At 42.9% G+C, this 17,524-nt stretch overlaps 1 protein-coding gene across 1 annotated transcript in view; it reads right to left on the bottom strand.

Moving 5' to 3' along the window:
• The window catches only part of ITSN2 (intersectin 2), a 337,021-nt gene that overhangs the window by 574 nt on the left and 318,923 nt on the right, over positions 1-17,524 (bottom strand). Inside the window, exons 28-30 of the mRNA XM_053709622.1 lie at positions 2,306-2,389; positions 1,506-1,679; positions 1-424 (exon numbers count right to left, since the gene is read on the bottom strand). The exon at positions 1-424 is cut by the window's left edge and continues 574 nt beyond it. Coding sequence (XP_053565597.1) covers positions 285-424; positions 1,506-1,679; positions 2,306-2,389 — 398 coding nt within the window. The 3' untranslated portion in view covers positions 1-284. The remainder of the gene's footprint in view (positions 425-1,505; positions 1,680-2,305; positions 2,390-17,524) is intronic.

The following is a 17,524-nucleotide window of genomic DNA, read 5'->3' as shown; positions in this document are numbered from 1 at the left end:
AAATATGACCCTGCAAACAGTTCCCATATGTACAGACCAAAAGCAGCGCAGGTTTGCTCCGTAAAGGCACAGTGATTATATGGCTGTTGTAGGTGTTCTGCGTAAACTGGATTTGCATAGATAGCCAGGAATGAACCATGCATCAGACAGCCCCTGCACTTCCATATGCGCGAGCAGGCGATCTAGGGGAATGAGATTTCAGTGATTCTCTGGTAGTGTATACATAGTGAGGGTTCCTGTTTGCAAATAACCCTTAAACGTCCAACCAGTGAAAAATATTTTTGCTAAAACAATTGCAGATCAAATCGCACCCAAACTTCCCCTGTTGGCACTTCGTGTAGTAGTAAACGTTTTGTAGAAGGGCCTTTTGTTTCTTGTTCAGTTCTAATTTTGGCAACTGGGACTTCAGTTCGACCCAAAAAGTCTATAAAGAAAGGCAAAAAGGGAAAAAATAAAATATTACACCATGAAGAGAATAATCTAGGGAAAGACGTCCTGAATGGGCTGGAGCAGATAAACTTCGATTTAAAATACTCCCACAGTATTATGAGAGTAGTATTATGAGTATCTTGAATAACACTGGTAATTATGGTAGAATTACTTTTTACAAGACACACAAACAGCATAAGTAAACAAGAACAGATAGATGTATTTAAAAAATTAGACACAGGGTTGCTCTAATATCACACTATTACTTTGTTTTTTCAATAAATGAATTATTTAATTAAATTAATAATTGTCGTATTATACATCATTTATGGAGATACACATTTTTTGTGTAAAAATATTAGATATGTTTATAATCCTAACAAGGTGAATATTGTCTGCTCAGCAATTTGGCCACTCAGAGTTTATATGGTTATGGAATTAACAGATTATTAATTCATACTGTAAATGTTTATATCACATAACGTGTTTAGTTGACTCGCTATTAACATTTACATACTGTCTAATCAGTCTATTCCAGGCATCAGAATGTGCCCTCCCAATGCACTTTATAGGCTCACTAACTCTGCTCAGGACTAAAGAATAACAGGCGTAACTATAGATCTACTGCACTGGTTTTCAAACTTGTCCCCAGGCCTCCCCAACAGTCTAGGTTTTCATGATTAGCTTAGATGAGAGCAGGTAAAATAACTATGTTCACTAATCAGCTGATTGTTTCACCTGTGCTAGTTCAGATATCCTCAAAATGTGGCCTGTTAGGGCGGCCTCAGGACAGGTTTGAAAACCAGTGATCTACTGTAAACAAAACCAATAGCATATACCCAGCTTAATCATCGCTTGTTTAATATATAAGTAGAATATATACTTTTATTTTTTATATTTGCTCACTGTCCTTCAAAAAGTGAAAAAAAAAACCAAAACATTTCAATTTAGCTCCTCAAAACAAATAAAAGGTTGGACACCCTTGGTATACACATATATACATAATAAGTAAGTCTATATTATATGTATAAAATTGTTTCAGGTCAATGGTTTATTTGAAAAGACTACAAACTTACCATCGGGTGAAAACTGGTCTCTGTCAAACACAGAGATACAAAGCACATCCTGGTAAATATCTTTGATGAAGAACTGGCAATTAAAATTCCACTTGGGACTGAGTGTATCCGTTAGTGTGCGGGTTGCGTAGCTCTGTGACCCCATACTAATCTCACAGTACGGGTTACTCTTCCCTGGGGAGGAAATAGAATGAAATGGTGTAAATAAAGGTATTCCTTCCTGAACAAATGATATCCTGGTACTCTTGAATATTTACTGTATGCATACTTAACATGGTCACATGGTTAAAAGGATACATAGGGGGAGAGGCGAGTGCCCCTATGGGCTGCACACTCGCTCATTTGTGCCTGCAACTGATATTTAAACCCAAAACCCTCTCCACTATTTGAGTTGTCAGATGAAAATCACCCCAGAATGATCTGACCGAGAGGATTCTCAAGCAATGGGTTTTGTGAGTGCAGTGGGTAGCACTGCATGAGTGGATGCCCCTGCATTGATAAGTATGTGGATCAAATGAGCCCCTTGCAATTTCAGGAGGACAGGTTCACTACATGTCTGTCTGCACAATGATAAATCCCTTATCTGCACCATATTATTTCATGTAGGATGTTCCTTTCTTAAAGTCTAAATGCAAACAAATCAGTTTAAGCTTTACATTTTTATTTATTTTGCTGCAGAATAAAAAGTGCATACTTAAAAGATTATGATGGCAGCTAGTATATCGGTCATTTATCAACCATTTAACATAAAACAAACAGGGAACTTGCATAAACAGAAATAAATGGGATAATGCGCTTACCATTGGGCTTACTAGCCTTCAGCTCTGCAGCCTCAATCACTTGCACCATTAACCTCCCGATTCCAGAGGATTTCTGTGACCTTGCTGTGGACAGAGACATAAATATGTAGCCAGAGACCACTAACACTAGTATATATCTTACTATCTATAACAGGAGAGACACACAACTACCAGGGTGAAGCAAATAACAGTAAGCATTTGTGATACCTGATTACAATATTCATTTGGTGAACAGACGTTAAATATAAATTTAAAACAAACTAAAACTAAAAAAATATTTTGCTGAATAACTTTAGATTTTTTTTTACAGGATGGGAAGCCTCAATTACACACAAATCACATATTGTGGCACACTACAAAATTAAGACATTTATTGAATGAGCTTTTATTCCCTTTAAAAAATGCCAACCATTACCAACCCATTATTATCCTTGGTGAATCACTCAACTGAAAGAGGAGATCCAATATCAGGTCCTGACCAGCTGCTAAAAGGAAATTAATCCCACTTTTTTTTTATTCAGATAAGCAACTTTACAATTTCTTATTTTAGCAAATTTGCTTCACTCTCTTGGTATCCTTTTCTGGAGGAGCAGCAAAGCACTATTGGGAGCTAGCTGAACCCAGTGACCCAATGGCAAGAGGCATATCTGTGTAGCTGCCAATCAGCAGCTAGCACAAGTAGTGCATTGCTGCTCCTGGAAAGTTTCTTAAAAATGTATGCTCTATCTGAATCATGAACGTTTAATGTTTACTTTACTATCCCTTTAAAAATCCTAGTTCTAGGACTTCCGGTGGGCGGGCACTGGCAACGGACGCATCTGGGAGAGCTCCGGTGTCGGCTCCTAGTATTAGGCAGCAATTACCACTAAAAGTAGCCCATTAAGCCTACATCCTTGGCAGAGAGACCCTATCCTCTGTCCGGACGCGCAACGGCAAGGAGATTCTCCAACTTCTCCCCCACCGGAGCGCAGATAAGCAAAGAGCAGTAACGGAGGAACAGAAGCCAGAACGGCTCAGTTACCGCTGGATTCAACTCGACTCCTCTGCAGGCTGCTGAGTGAAATAGCCGAAAAGACACGGGAGAGGAATCAGCAGCTATAGGGCTGCGGTAGGAACTAATTTACGGAGGTCAGTAGTGGCGGCCATTTTCCCTGGACGCAGCAAAACTTTTCCTCTTAGTGACATATCAGCCTGTCACTGCAAAGTATACGCCGCACAATAATAAGAGGCTCCTGGGGTGTGGGAAGAAGTGATAGCCCCCTCAGTGTAACTAGGGTGGTGTGGTGGAAAACTGTCTTAGGACCACTGCACAGAATCAAACGCTATCGGCACAACCCCTCACACACACGCAGGTGAAGCAACACAACACAACTCCTGTGGGAAACAAGGGGGATAAGACTTTTATTGCTGGGCCTACAGTGATTAATGGGCTGGAGGAATAGAAGGGAGGACCAGGCCCCCTGTGATCTAAATAAAGTGAGTGTCTCCATTCTTTCTGACATCTTTTAGCCCCCGGTGGGCAACAGGCGATATGAAGAGATAAACTCTGAGGGGCCCGCCCTGAGACCCCCCCCCCCCCCCAGAATTCTCCTGAGCTATCTACTGCCCTGAATTGATCCTTGCAGGCCATACAATCTTAAGAAGTGGTGCTGGTCCTAGTGCTGGGACACCCTTTGTCTGTATGCAAAAGTATTACACTCCATATAATAAAAGAACTGATAACATGTCCAAGCAACGCCAGCATGAAAGACGGCAAAAAAGCCAAGCTGAAGTGCATACACCACCTGCGGCGGCGATGGAGCTTTCAGATCCTTTACCGCAAGACACCCACCCAATAGTTTCACAGCTGTCTGCTTTATTTCTACCAAAAATTGAGCAATTACAAACGGGACTAGACACCTTATCTTCAGATTTTAAGATCTTTTCTACACAACTAAACACAGTTGAGCAAAAGGTAGCAGACACAGAGGTGCAGCAGAGGGAATCAGCGCTAGACATCACGCAACTACAACGCCAAAATAAAGCTTTAATGTCTAAAATAGAGGATCTGGAAAACAGATCCCGGCGGAACAACATCCGTGTGGTGGGGCTATCTGAAATGGTCCCAGGTTCGGCCCTAATGGAATTTGCAGAGAAAGAGCTCCCGAGACTTCTGGGTATGACCGAATCAGATATCCCGTGTGTCGCAGAAAGGGCGCACCGCGTGGGTCCTCCACCACCCAACAATGGACAGAAAACCTCATCCAGACAATTGATGATCAAATATCTCAACTTCAAGGACAAAACCCTTATCCTTAAAGCCTACAGACAAACAAAGGAACTAGTTTATGAAGGATCCAGAATACACCTGTTTCAAGATTACTCGGCTGAAGTGGCAAGGAAGCGCAGAGAATTCTCTCCCTATTGTAGGGAACTTTTGGAAAAAGGTGAATCAGTGTCCCTCTTGTACCCAGCAAGACTCAAGCTACAGACCCCTCAGGGTCTGAAATTTTTTTAACTCTACCACGCAGCTGCGTGCTTTCATGGCATCACGACACTCATGCAGAATGGATCAAAATGAAGCAGATGGAATTGAGGAGGAAGAGGTTCCTTGAAGCCACGGCAACACTCTATGTGTAACATAAACTGCGAGGGATCCATGATCCTTCACTATAACTGTTGGAGTTTACTAATCTTGTTTGCAGGGACATGATGGAGGAATGGAGGCTAAGAACATATCTGAAACATGATGTCTGTGGGCATAGCCCGGGACACCATCTCATATCCTTTTTTTGAAATATAGGGGGGGGGGAGGGGGGGGTTCATCGTTCATTATTGATTGCTTGTTATATTGTGTTATTGCATTACTTCTTTGCTCACTGTTACTGTATTATTGAACTGTTTTTTCCCTGGTTCCTTTTTTCCCTCATCTGGGTGATATTGCTTTCCCAAAAATACGCACTGTACCCAATTTCTGCCTGCTAAGAATTATTATCTGATTTTATCTTCCATAGCTGTTAGAGATTCGGCATAACTCAAAATTTTGATTGTTCCTAAAGGGAGAGAACCCCAGGGTGTCAGAACCGTAAGTAGTGAAGGAGATCACGCACACAAACATTTAAAACTTGGTTCACAGGTGGCTTTGGGACAGTATATTGTAGTAGTCTCTAATATAAGGGTCGTCCCATAGGGGCCCACTCCTTACACTAGCCTTGAAGATGGGGCTACATATTATCTCATGGAACGTGGGAGGAATCACATCCCCATTGAAAAGAAAGGCTATTTTGAAATATCTGAAATCCAGAAAGGCAGACATAGCGATCCTCCAGGAAACCCATCTGAAACCCATAGAGCACCAAAAGTTAAAACAGGGATGGGTAGGTGAGGTCATCTACACTAAATATGAGAGCAGCAGAGCTAGGGGGGTAGCAATCCTCTTCCGCAAGAATCTAGATTACAACATAACCCACACCGTGTTAGATCCCCAGGGACGATACATTTTACTCAAGCTCACAGTTGACGGAACTCCAATGCTCTTAGGCGGGGTCTATGGACCCCACACACATAAACCAGCCTTCTGTAGTGAACTTAGAGTACAATTACTGAAAGTTGCAGATGTCCCAATAGTCCTAGGTGGGGATTACAATATGGCGCCGCAGACCCCTGCTGACAGATTTCATAATCCGCTACACCCACAGTTAGCTCGTAACACCAAACACAATGCTAGGAGGGACACAAATCTACTTCGTAGGTTCCGAAATGCACTTCTCCTCACTGACATCTGGAGGGATAGGAACCCGGAGGTTAAGAGTTTTACGTGTGCCACTCCCGCAAAAGACACTCTATCACGCATTGATTATTTTCTGATTTCTGGGTCCATGAACTCCAGGGTCAGGGACGCGGGAATAGATGATCCAGTTCTCTCAGACCATGACCCAATTACATTAAAGTTACAGCTAGGGACAGTCAGACCTTTCAGTGCCAGATGGTTATTCCCCAAGTATCTGATACACGATGACAACTTTAGGAAACATCTTATAGGGGAGTGGCTAGCGTATCCTGAAACGAATCAGGGACATAGGAACAATCCAGTATTGTTCTGGGAGGCAGCCAAGGCAGTGCAGAGAGGCTCTACGACGACTTATGTCATAAATTTCAAAAAGAAAAAGCAGGTCAAGGAAGAGTTGTTACTCAAGCAACTTTTAAATGCCAGAAATAGATACTTACGTAACCCTACGACAGAGAACAAACTCAAATATCATGACACCAAAGCGCACAGGGATACATACTTAACGCAAACCTTGGCATGGGATGCCACGAGATTATAGGCCAGGTACTACCGCTATGGCAATAAGACAGGAAATTTGTTGGCCAGACTGACCAAACTAAATAGAGGTAGTAACACAATATTGGCTATTAAACACAATGACATGGTTTATACCAACACAACAGGAATACAGAGGGCATTTACGCAATTCTATTCAAAATTGTACACCACGCATGAGGTAGACACAACCATTCGGGAAAATTTTTGGAGAGACATTCCTCTAGCCACTTTAACGGAGCCACAGCGACAAGCGCTAAGCGCAAGCATAGCCCCAAGTGAGGTATCTGCCTTTATAGGGAAGCTTCCTCTGGACAAAGCCCCGGGTCCTGACGGCCTACCCGGGGAGTTTTATAAGATACTTGGGCAAGAAATAGCTGGTCCACTGACCAAGTTGTTTAATGGTATTCTACAAGGCGAAGCCTACTTGTCCCAGAGATTCACAGAGGCAAATATCAGTTTGATTCTCAAACCGGATAGAGACTGCTTGGCCCCGGAATCTTATCGCCCGATTTCATTAATGAATTTGGATTATAAATTGTTCACGAAAATTCTAGCAGACAGGCTAGCAATAGTGCTCCCTAACCTCATTCATGAAAATCAGATGGGATTTGTGAAAGGCAGATCTTCGGTAATCAATGTGCGCACTCTGCAGTTCTTGCTCACCCATTATTGGAATAGAGCAAGTAAAAATCGGGTACCGCAACAAGACGAAGCGTGTGCACTGCTAGTAGACGCGGAAAAGGCCTTTGACAAGGTCCTATGGAGTCACTTGTTCTATACTCTGGAACGATTCGGGATAACTGGGAACTTTGTGAGAGCTTTAAAAGCAATGTATGCTAGCCCTCAGGCTGCGATAGTGGTGAACGGAGTACCATCCCAACCATTTGCCTTGAGTAGAGGAACGAGGCAGGGCTGCCCGCTCTCGCCTCTTTTGTTTGACCTAGCGTTGGAGCCTCTCGCAGTGAAGATCAGACATACTACACAAGGCCTCAAATTAGGTGACAAGACATTACATTTGTCACTTTTTGCGGATGACATGGTGTTGTACATCCAAGACCCCAGACTTAACATCCCACTACTAATGGATATTATTAAAGACTTTGGCCTTATCTCTGGCTACAAAGTCAACACTGATAAAACGGAGCTAATATGGTTATCTTATGCCAACGATATACCTGACCTCCACTACGATTTTCGAGTGGCGGGGACTACCTTTAAATATCTAGGAGTCAAACTCTCGCGAGACCCGGCGAACTGGTACGAAATAAATTACGCGCCCCTGAAAAAAGGTGCCTCGGATCTGACCAAACACTGGATGGGACTACCATTGACTGTCTCAGGCAGGATAGCTCTCATCAAAATGGTCTTATTTCCCAAGCTGCTCAACATAATGCAGATGTTGCCACTACTTATACACAAGAAGGACTTACTTTATTGGAAGTCACTCTTTTTGTCTTTCATCTGGGCTGGGAAAAAACACAGAATTCACTTCAGTAGAATGATGAGCACAGTTCCCTCGGGAGGTATGGCGGTCCCTAATGTCGAGCTCTATTGCTGGGCAGCACAGGCGAAGTACGTCCTAGACTGGCTAACGGGGAATAGTCATTTCACAATCCCAGAACTGGAGCGGCAGGTGGTTCAGCCATGGTCGCTCTCTGTTCTTCCACATCTTAAGGCTGATAAGCTAGACAAGTCTCTGATACATTATCCCCTAATGTCACAGCCTTTACAGGCTTGGAGAAAACTATGCAGCAAATTGAAATGTAGTCATGAAATATCGAAGTACTTACCCCTACAGGGGAATCCACATTTTGTGCCAGGCATGACCACGCTGACATTCAAGACCTGGAAGTCCTTGGGACTAGATAGGGTGTCCAAGATGTGTACCTTCTCACAACTCCAAACGACTTACAATCTGCCACGTACGCATCATTTCGCCTACCTTCAGGCTAGGCACTACGTCTTGGAGTTGGTTAACTCAGAGGATTTCCCTGAAACTAACAGTGGAGTTCACCAACTCTGCAGTATATACTCTCAGGGTTGCACTTCTATTTCCCCAATATACCAGACTTTGTTGGCCCCCACTAACGGACGCACCCTGGAATACCTAGGGGAAAAATGGACTGGGATTCTGAATGCTCCTATAGCCAAAGCACAGATTCAAGATAGCATTGAAAATGTTCGGAGAGCCACTTTGGCGATGAACATTAGAGAATCTCACACGAAAATCTTGCAGACCGCCTATGTGACTCCTCACCAATACAGAAAATGGGAAAGGGATCACGCGGGGAACTGTCCGAAATGCTCTAAGGCACAGGCGACCTTGTTGCATATGCTATGGGAGTGCCCCAGACTGAAGAAGTTCTGGGGAATGATTTGTCATTGGCTACGTACCCTGAACATACAAGTGGCAACGCTTACACCACAAATGGTAATATTCCTAGATACACCTGAACTGCCCAGAAGTAAGACAGCTTTTCTACACAATGTCATTCTCCAAGCGAGGAAAATGATTCTGAGGTACTGGATAGATAGACGCGCACCAACCCTATTGCAGTTAAAAAATGAGATACATGCACAGCTGATACACGAACAGGTAGACACTATGGGGGATGTAGCAAATCGCACGGCACGTTTCATGAAGAAATGGGACACTTATTTACACTCACTCCATGCTTCACAATTGGCGAGAATTCTATACCCCATACGCAATTCCGAATATCTGTTGGAAGCTCAGTTGCGAGGAGAATGGAAGGTAGATTTTGTAGAGCAGTAATTAAAGAGATATCGCTTCCTTAGTGGAAGGTGGGACGGGAAGCAGGCGGGGGGGACTGACACCCTGGGGGAGGAAAGAAGAGCCGGCTGGCTGAGTAATAGGCTGCATAGGGAGGAGGGGGAAAAAGGGGGGGGGGAGAAATACAATTTTAAAAACTGTGAGAGATATGTCATGTTGATGTAAAACCAATTGATGAATCAATGCTAGTTTGATATTCTGTAACAATAATCTATCCCTGATGATCTCTGACTTCCCAGGAATAGGGGAATGTTTTCTTTTCTTCTGTTTTGATTCATGTTATGTCTCTTCACTGAATAAATAAAGAATTTAAAAAAAAAAAAAATCCTAGTTCTAAGCAGTAATTTACAAACGTTAGGCAGAACAAATGTATTTGTGTTAGTGTTTCACGCAATACCAAGAGAAACCTGTTTCCAGAACATAGATAGTGTGCATGCACCTTTATAGCATAGTTTAAGTAGCTTGACTACTTTTTCCCCCCATTTCTAAGTCACAATTAGTTAAATAATATTAAAATAATTTTTAATAGTTCTCAACATACCAAGTTTTTGGATGAAAAGTTACTTATTATTGGATTAAAAATAAAAAAAAATGATCATGAATTTTTTTAAAAAATTTTTTATGCTTACGTAATAAATTTATTTATTTGAGGGCATAGAGAGTCCACAATTTATTCCAGTTACTAGTGGGATATTCAGTCCTGGCCAGCAGGAGGCGGCAAAGAGCACCCCATCAAATCTGTTAAATATCAATTCCCTTACCCATAACCCCCTGTAATTCAGCTGAAGGGAATGGAAAAAGAAGTAACACAAGGGTATAGAGGTGCCTAAGGTTTGAACAAAAAAACTATCATCTGAATTTAAACAAGGGTGGGTCGTGGACTCTCTATGCCCGGAAAGAAAGAAATTTATCAGGTAAGCATACATTTTGTTTTCTTTCCTATGGCATAGAGAGTCCACAATTCATTCCAATTACTAGTGGGAACCAATACCCAAGCTAAAGGACACAGATTGAAAGGAAGGGAGAAACAAGACAGTTAGGCCTAAACCGAAGGCACCACAACCTCTTGAAGAACCTTTCTCCCACAGGAAGCCTCAGCCGAGGCAAAATTATCAAATTTTAAAAAATTAGAAAAAGAATGAATAGAGGACCATGTGGCCGCCTTGCAAATCTGTTCCACAGAGGCTTCATTTTTGAAAACCCATGAAGATGAGACAGCTCTAGTGGAATAAGCCGTAATTCTCTCAGGAGGCTGTTGTCCAGCTGTCTCATAAGCTAAGTGAATAACACTTCTAAACCAAAGAAAAAGAGTGGCAGAAGTGGCCTTCTGACCCCTATGTTTACCAGAAAAAAAAACAACAAACAGGGCAGAAGACTGACGAAAATCTTTAGTTGCTTGAAGGAACCATTTTAAAGCACACACAACATCCAAATTATGCAAGAGACGTTTTTCTTCTTGGAAAAAGGATTAGGACAAAAAGAAGGAACCACAATTTCCTGATTAATATTGCGATCTGACACTACCTTCGGCATGAAAAATAAGGTAAGGGGAATCACACTGCAGAGCCAAAAGCTCAGAAACTCTGCGAGCAGAAGACAACTTTCCAAGATAGAAATTTAATATCAACAGAATGCATCGGCTCAAACGGAGCCTGCTGCAAAACTTAGGAACATGATTAAGGCTCCAAGAAGGAGCAACCGATTTAAACACAGGCTTAATACTAACCAAGGCCTGAACAAAAGATCGAGCATCTAGCAAAACTGCTAGACGTTTGTGCAAAAGAAAAGACCATGCCGAAATCTGACCCTTCAGAGGACTGATTGACAAACCTTTCTCCAGGCCTTCCTGAAGAAAAGCCAAAATTCAAGGAAATTTCACTCTGTTCCAAGAGAACCCCTTTGAATCACACCAAGAAAGGGTATTTACGCCATACCCTATGGTAAATCTTACGAGTAACAGGCTTACAAGCCTGAAGCATAATATATATGACTTTCTCAGAAAAACCACATCTAGCCAAAACTAGGTGATCAATCTCAGCTTCAGAGAAACTAGATTTGGATGAAGGAATGGACCCTGAAGAAGAAGGTCCTTCCTCAAAGTCAACCTCCAAGGCGGAAGAGATGACATCAAAACCAGACCCGCGAATAAGATCCTGCGAGGCCATGCAGGAGCTATTAGAATCACAGATGCTCTCTCCTGCTTTATACGAGCAATTACTCGTAGAAGGAGAGCAAACGGAGGAAACAGGTAAGCTAGACTGAAGTTCCCAGGAACCGCCAGAGCGGCTATCAGAACGGCTTAAGGATCTCTTGACCTTGAACCGTACTTGGAAGCATAGCCTTCTGATGAGACGCCAACAGAACCAACTTCGGAACCCCCCCACCTGAGAGTTATCATTGTGAAAATCTCTGGGTGGAGAGCCCACTCTCCGGGATCAAAAGTCTGCCTGCTCAGAAAATCTGCCTCCCAGAAGACCACCCCTGAGATATGGATGGCAGAGAGATGGCAATTGAGACACACTGGAGAATGCGAGTCACCCCCCATCATTGCCAAGGAACTCCGAGTACCTCCCTGGTGGTTGATGTAAGCCACTGAGGTAAAGTTGTCCGACTGGAATTGTTTATAAGACGAACAGACTCCTCCAGAATCTACAGGCACTGTGCTTATAAGGAGCCCCAAACTGCTCCCCAGCCTAACAGGCAGGCGTCTGTGGTCACAATCATCCAGGAAGGCCTCAGGAAGAATGTGCCCGGAGACAACTGGTCCTGTGAAATTCACCACGAAAGAGAGTCTCTTGAGGAGATCCAGATCTATCCTCTGTGATATATCTGAAAGATCTCTGTTCCACTGACTGAGCATGCATAGCTGCAGAGGTCTCAGATGGAACCGAGCAAAAGGAATGATGTCTATGGAAGTACCCACAGAGGTAATTTGAGCAGGCAAGTCTCCTGATACACAAATACCCCCAGAATGGATTTGAGAGGAACCGCAGGGTACTGTTTGTGAAACTGCTACAACCTGGGACATTCGAAAGGAAAACTGAGGCATGGCATGGATAACCTTATCCCTAGAGATATTTGACTCAGAGAGGGAAATCCTTGTCTCTAGATGACAAGGTCCTAGCTCAAGCATGAGAACATAGTAACACAGGACGGACAGCCTGCACCTCCATGCTTGAATATATCACCAATATTCGCCACAGAACAGAAATAGGATTTAAAACAAATGTTTAAACAGTTAAAAACGTTTGCAAAAATACTGGCACTTTTAAAACTTTAGCTTCTGCTGAGGACCTACCGCTCCTGAGACCAGTCTAGATCCCACTAGTAACAATACTGTGAGCCATAAGAAAATGATGAGTTCAGAAGTATCTCCGACCAGAGGAAAAGACAAACACACATTGAGAAGCGTTCCGATCAGAGTCCGGCTGCCTAGAATGCCGAAAAGATGGAACAGTAAATCCGGTCACGTGACCGATCACAGGAAATGACTAATACACACTGAAAAGCGTTTCCGCTCTGAATCCGGTGTTCTAATTTAAGTTGTCTACTGCGTAGGAATGTGACTACCGCGTCACTTCCGGTGACTTTAATCAGCTGCTGGAGGTTTGTGGCGCTCACTGCTCATGCGCTAGAGGCCCAACCTCCTACAAACAGCTGTTTAAGGCAGAATAGGTGACAACTTATTTTAGAACACCGGTGTGCCCAGTGGTTTCTGTCAGGTTTGTTTATCGTTTAGATTTGTTGTTTGACAACTGTTTTGATATCGGCGACACTGACAGGAAGTCTTTAACTTGTTATAACCGTTATGAAGAAGGTTATACAATGTACCAGCAGCAAGTATGTGATGGACCGTGGATGTGAATGGTTACAAATTGAATTGTTGCTGTAGTTTGTAGCGTGCAAGTTCCCTCATAAACAGTCACACAGAAAAATAAAGTTGAAATATCTTATGTAGAAAACATAAATGAATTCCTTGTCAGCTCCAGAGCCATTATCTCACAACCAGCCTCATAATAACTATAACCTGAACAAAAGGTTACTTCTCACTTGCGATTGCACGCAGACCTCTGGGATCCCATCCAAGCATTAACCACTGACCCCTAGCAGTACAGTACCCTGTCCTACCTGCCCATAAAGATACTCCGGTCCCTGGATAAAAATTATGTCCCAATATTTGCCACAGTGGATTAAACCCCTTAAGTGCTGTCTCACCATACCTGAAAGGCAAAAGCACTTACCTGTGGATCCAGCTACAGGGCAGACGAAGCTTCTCAGGTGTGACGGATATAACACATTCGTAAGGGACCTGTAGACAGAGAAAGAACAGAGTAACCAACTCTGGATTTCTATAAAGGGGTAGCATAGATGTTAGAAATAAAGCAAAGACAACCTTGCCGTCTTCTAACTGCTAAAAGCCACCATTACTCTTACTAAAGAGATTGACATGATCACAGCATAGCTCCAAATCCTCGCTTGCAGGGAAAAGTACCCATTAAAGGATTAAAAATCTTCAGACACCTTCTTCGCCATCCTCCCGTGAACAAGTAAAAGAGAATGACTGGGGGTTATGGGTAAGGGAAGTGATATGTAACAGCTTTGCTGGGGTGCTCTTTGTCGCCTCCTGATGGCCAGGAGTAAATATCCCACTAGTAATTGGAATGAATCGTGGACTCTCTATGCCATAGGAAAGAAATATATTATATATAATTCTCTCTATCTCTCTCTATCTCTCTCTCTCTCTCTCTCTCTCTCTCTCTCTCTCTCTATATATATATATATATATATATATATATATATATATATATATATATATATATTGCAGATAGAGTAAGAAATTGGGTAATCCTAGCATTACTTGGGTAAACCTGACATTACCCAAGTGGCTTTGGATAAAGCCAGATAAATCTTCTCAGAGTGCATCGAGTCACTGCATCAAACATATATACAATGCACTGTAATTCACACATCTTCACTATGTTTTTTTGCCTCCGCATCGAGTGTTCCCCCTTGTAAACCCCACTCCCCAAGGTTAACTTGGGGTGTATGCCAGAAGATGGGCGGGGCGCCTTTTTTGAATCCCCCAGGCAGAGGCAAAAAAACAAAATTTATGCTTACCTGATAAATGTATTTATTTCTGGATATGGTCTACGGTTTGAGTATTTACTGTTGGGAATATCACTACTGGCTAGCAAGAGGAGGCAAAGAGCACCACAGTTAAACTGCTAAGTATCACTCCCTTACCCACAACCCCCAGTCATTTGACCGAAGGGAAATGGAGAAAAAGGAGTAATACAAGGTGTAGAGGTGCCTGAGGTTATAGTCAAAAGAACAAAGGGTGGGGCCGGAAAGAAAGAAATGTATCAGGTAAGCATACATTTTGTTTTTCTTTCCTAAGATATGGTGAGTCCACGGCTTGAGTAATTACTGTTGGGAACCAATACCCAAGCTAGAGGACACAGATAAATAGGGAATGACAAGACAGGCAGTTGTAAACAGAAGGCACCACCGCTTGAAGAACCTTTCTCCCAAAAGAAGCCTCAGCCGAGGCAAAAATATAAAATTTGTAAAATTTTGAAAAAGTATATAGATAAGACTAAGTTGCAGGCTTGCAAATTTGTTCCACAGAAGCTTCATTTTTGAAAGCCCAAGAAAAGGACTCTTGTGGAATGAGCCGTAAATTCTCTCAGGAGGCTGCTGTCCAGCAGTCTCATATGCCAAATGAATTATACTTCGTAACCAAAAAGAAAGAGTAGTAGCAGTAGCTTTCTGACCTTTAAGTTTCCCAGAGAAACAGACAAAGAGGGCAGAGGACTGGAGAAAATCCTTAGTTGCCTGTAAGTAGAGCACGTACAACATCCAAATTGTGTAACAAACGTTCTTTGGAAGGAGGAGGATTAGGACACAGAGAGGGAACAACAATTTCCTGATTGATATTTCTATTAGAAACAACCTTAGGAAGAACCGCCTTATCAGAATGAAAAATAAGGGGAATCACACTGCAGAGCTGAGAGTTCTGAGACTCTTCGAGCAGAAGAGATAGCAACAAGAAACAAAAACTTCCAAGATAACAACTTAATGTCTATGTAATGCAACCGCTCAAACAGGGCCAGCTGCAAAACTTTAAGAATAAGGTTAAGGCTCCAAGGAGGAACAACAGACTCAAAGACAGGCCTGATTTTGACCAAGGCCTGACAAAAAAATTGCATATCTGGCACATCCGCCAAACGTTTATGTAGTAAAACTGATAAAGCAGAAATCTGACCCTTCAGGGTACTGACTGACAATCCCTTTTCCAGGCCTTCCTGAAGAAAAGATACAATTCTAGGAATTCTAATTCTACTCCAAGAGTAGCCCTTGGATTCACACCAATAAAGATATTTACGCCATATCTTATGGTAAATCTTTCTAGCAACAGGATTGCGAGCCTGAATCATGGTCTCAATGACCGACTCAGAAAAACCACGCTTAGACAGAATTAAGCGTTCAATCTCCACGCAGTCAGCTTCAGAGAAACGAGATTTGGATGAAGGAAGGGACCCTGAATCAGGAGTTCCTTCCTCAGAGGTAGTCTCCAAGGTGGGAGAGATGACATCTCCACTAGGTCTGCAAACCATATCCTGCGAGGCCATGCAGGGGCTATTAGAATCACTGATGCCCTCTCCTGTTTGATACGAGCAACGACTCGTGGAAGGAGTGCAAACAGAGGAAACAGGTATGACAACCTGAAAACCCAAGGAACTGCCAGAACATCTATCAGAATGGCCTGCGGATCTCTTGACCTTGAACCGTACCTTGGAAGCTTGGCGTTCTGATAGGACGCCATCAGATCTAACTCTGGCACCACCCAATTGAGGACTAAGCTGGAAAACACCTCTGGATGGAATTCCCACTCCAAGGGATGAAAAGTCTGTCTGGTCAGAAAATCCACTTCCCAGTTGTCTACTCCTGGAATGTGGATGGTAGATAGACAGCAATTGTGAGTCTCTGCCCACTGAAGAATCCGAGTAACCTCCTTCATGGCTAAGGAATTCTGAGTTCCTCTATGGTGATTGATCTAGACCACAGAGGTTATGTTGTCTGACTGGAACCTGATAAACTGGGCTGAGGACAACTGAGGCCCTGAGGTTTTAACGAGTTCCAGACAGCTCCGCAGCCCAGCAGGCTGGCGTCCGTGGTCAAGATCACCCAGTAAGATCTCTGAAAGCATGTGCCCTGAGACAGATGTTCCTGAGAAATCCACCATGGGAGAGAGTCCCTTGACGACTGATCTAACTCTATTCTCTGAGATAGATATGTATGGTCACCATTCCATTGTCTGAGCATGCACAACTGGAGAGCTCTCAAATGGAATCGAGCAAAAGGAATGATGTCCATGGAAGCCACCATCAGACCGATTACCTCCATACATTGAGCCACTGAAAGATAAGCAGTAGCCTGAAGAGAGAGACAAGAGGAAATGATTTTGTTTTTCCTGACCTCTGTCAAGAAAATCTTCATCGATAGAGAATCTATTATGGTCCCTAAGAACACTACTCTTGTAGCAGGAGAAAGGGAGCTTTTTTCCAGATTCACATTCCATCCGTGGGAACGAAGAAAAGACAACAATATCTCTGTGTGAGATTTTGCTTATTAAAAAGATGGCGCCTGAACCAATATGTCATCCAGGTAGGGTGCAACAGCAATTCCACGAGAACGGATCACTGCCAAAAGAGCCCACAGAACCTTTGAAAAAATTCTGGGAGCCGAGGCTAGACCAAATGGAAGGGCCACAAACTGGAAATGTTTGTCCAGAAAGGCAAATCTCAGGAATCTGCGATGGTCCCTGTGAATAAGAACATGAAGATACGCATCCTTTAGGTCTATGGTTGTCAATAACTGACCCTCTTGTACTAAAGGAAGAATGGAGCGTATAGTCTCCATCTTGAAGGATGGAACTTTGAGAAACTTATTTAGACACTTCAAGTCTAGAATGGGATGGAAAGTTCCCTCTTTTTTGGGAACCACAAATAGGTTGGAATAGAACCCGAGACCCTGTTCCTGCACTGGAACTGGAACTATCACTCCCAGGGAGGAAAGATGTTGTATAAATTTCAAGAACGCCTCTCTCTTTATCTGG

This window comes from Bombina bombina, chromosome 4 (genome assembly GCF_027579735.1).
Source record: "Bombina bombina isolate aBomBom1 chromosome 4, aBomBom1.pri, whole genome shotgun sequence".
Lineage (NCBI taxonomy): Eukaryota > Metazoa > Chordata > Amphibia > Anura > Bombinatoridae > Bombina > Bombina bombina.
Note: the sequence above shows the minus strand (reverse complement) of the source record. Positions and strands in the feature narration are given on the sequence as shown.